Source organism: Pygoscelis adeliae, unplaced genomic scaffold (assembly GCF_000699105.1).
Source record: "Pygoscelis adeliae isolate BGI_AS28 unplaced genomic scaffold, ASM69910v1 Scaffold83, whole genome shotgun sequence".
Classification (NCBI taxonomy): domain Eukaryota; kingdom Metazoa; phylum Chordata; class Aves; order Sphenisciformes; family Spheniscidae; genus Pygoscelis; species Pygoscelis adeliae.
The window spans coordinates 249,545-249,912 of NW_008824467.1; the positions used below are offsets into that span (position 1 = coordinate 249,545).

General features: G+C 38.6%; 1 protein-coding gene across 1 annotated transcript in view; it reads right to left on the reverse strand.

Moving 5' to 3' along the window:
• The window catches only part of EPB41L4A (erythrocyte membrane protein band 4.1 like 4A), a 96,275-nt gene that overhangs the window by 59,562 nt on the left and 36,345 nt on the right, over positions 1-368 (reverse strand). The window contains exon 7 of the mRNA XM_009321109.1: positions 6-12. Within this exon, the coding sequence (XP_009319384.1) occupies positions 6-12 (7 nt within the window). The remainder of the gene's footprint in view (positions 1-5; positions 13-368) is intronic.

Consider the following 368-nt stretch of genomic DNA (forward strand, 5'->3'; position numbering starts at 1 on the left):
GGAACTTGACCCCTGTAAACAAAATTCCATGTAAGAACTTTGCGCTTCCAGTCAACATATTGAAATAGATTGTATTAATAAACACAGTTTGCTGGACAGGTATGCAACCCTTCCTACCATTTCTTTAGACTGTCATAACCCTTTCAGCACTGTACGTCCACTTGCTCCAAGTGAGACTGGACAGCAGGCACAAACTTCTACTAAACTCTCTGCTGTAAGATCCTACCACAGATATATGCTATCATATATATAATGTATGCCTACTACAGTGGCTAATCTTTTCCCTGCTGCCACAAACACACTTCAGACATTCCATTTTTAGGCTTGAATATGCAAAATAACTTTTTTCCCAATAACTGTATGATTCT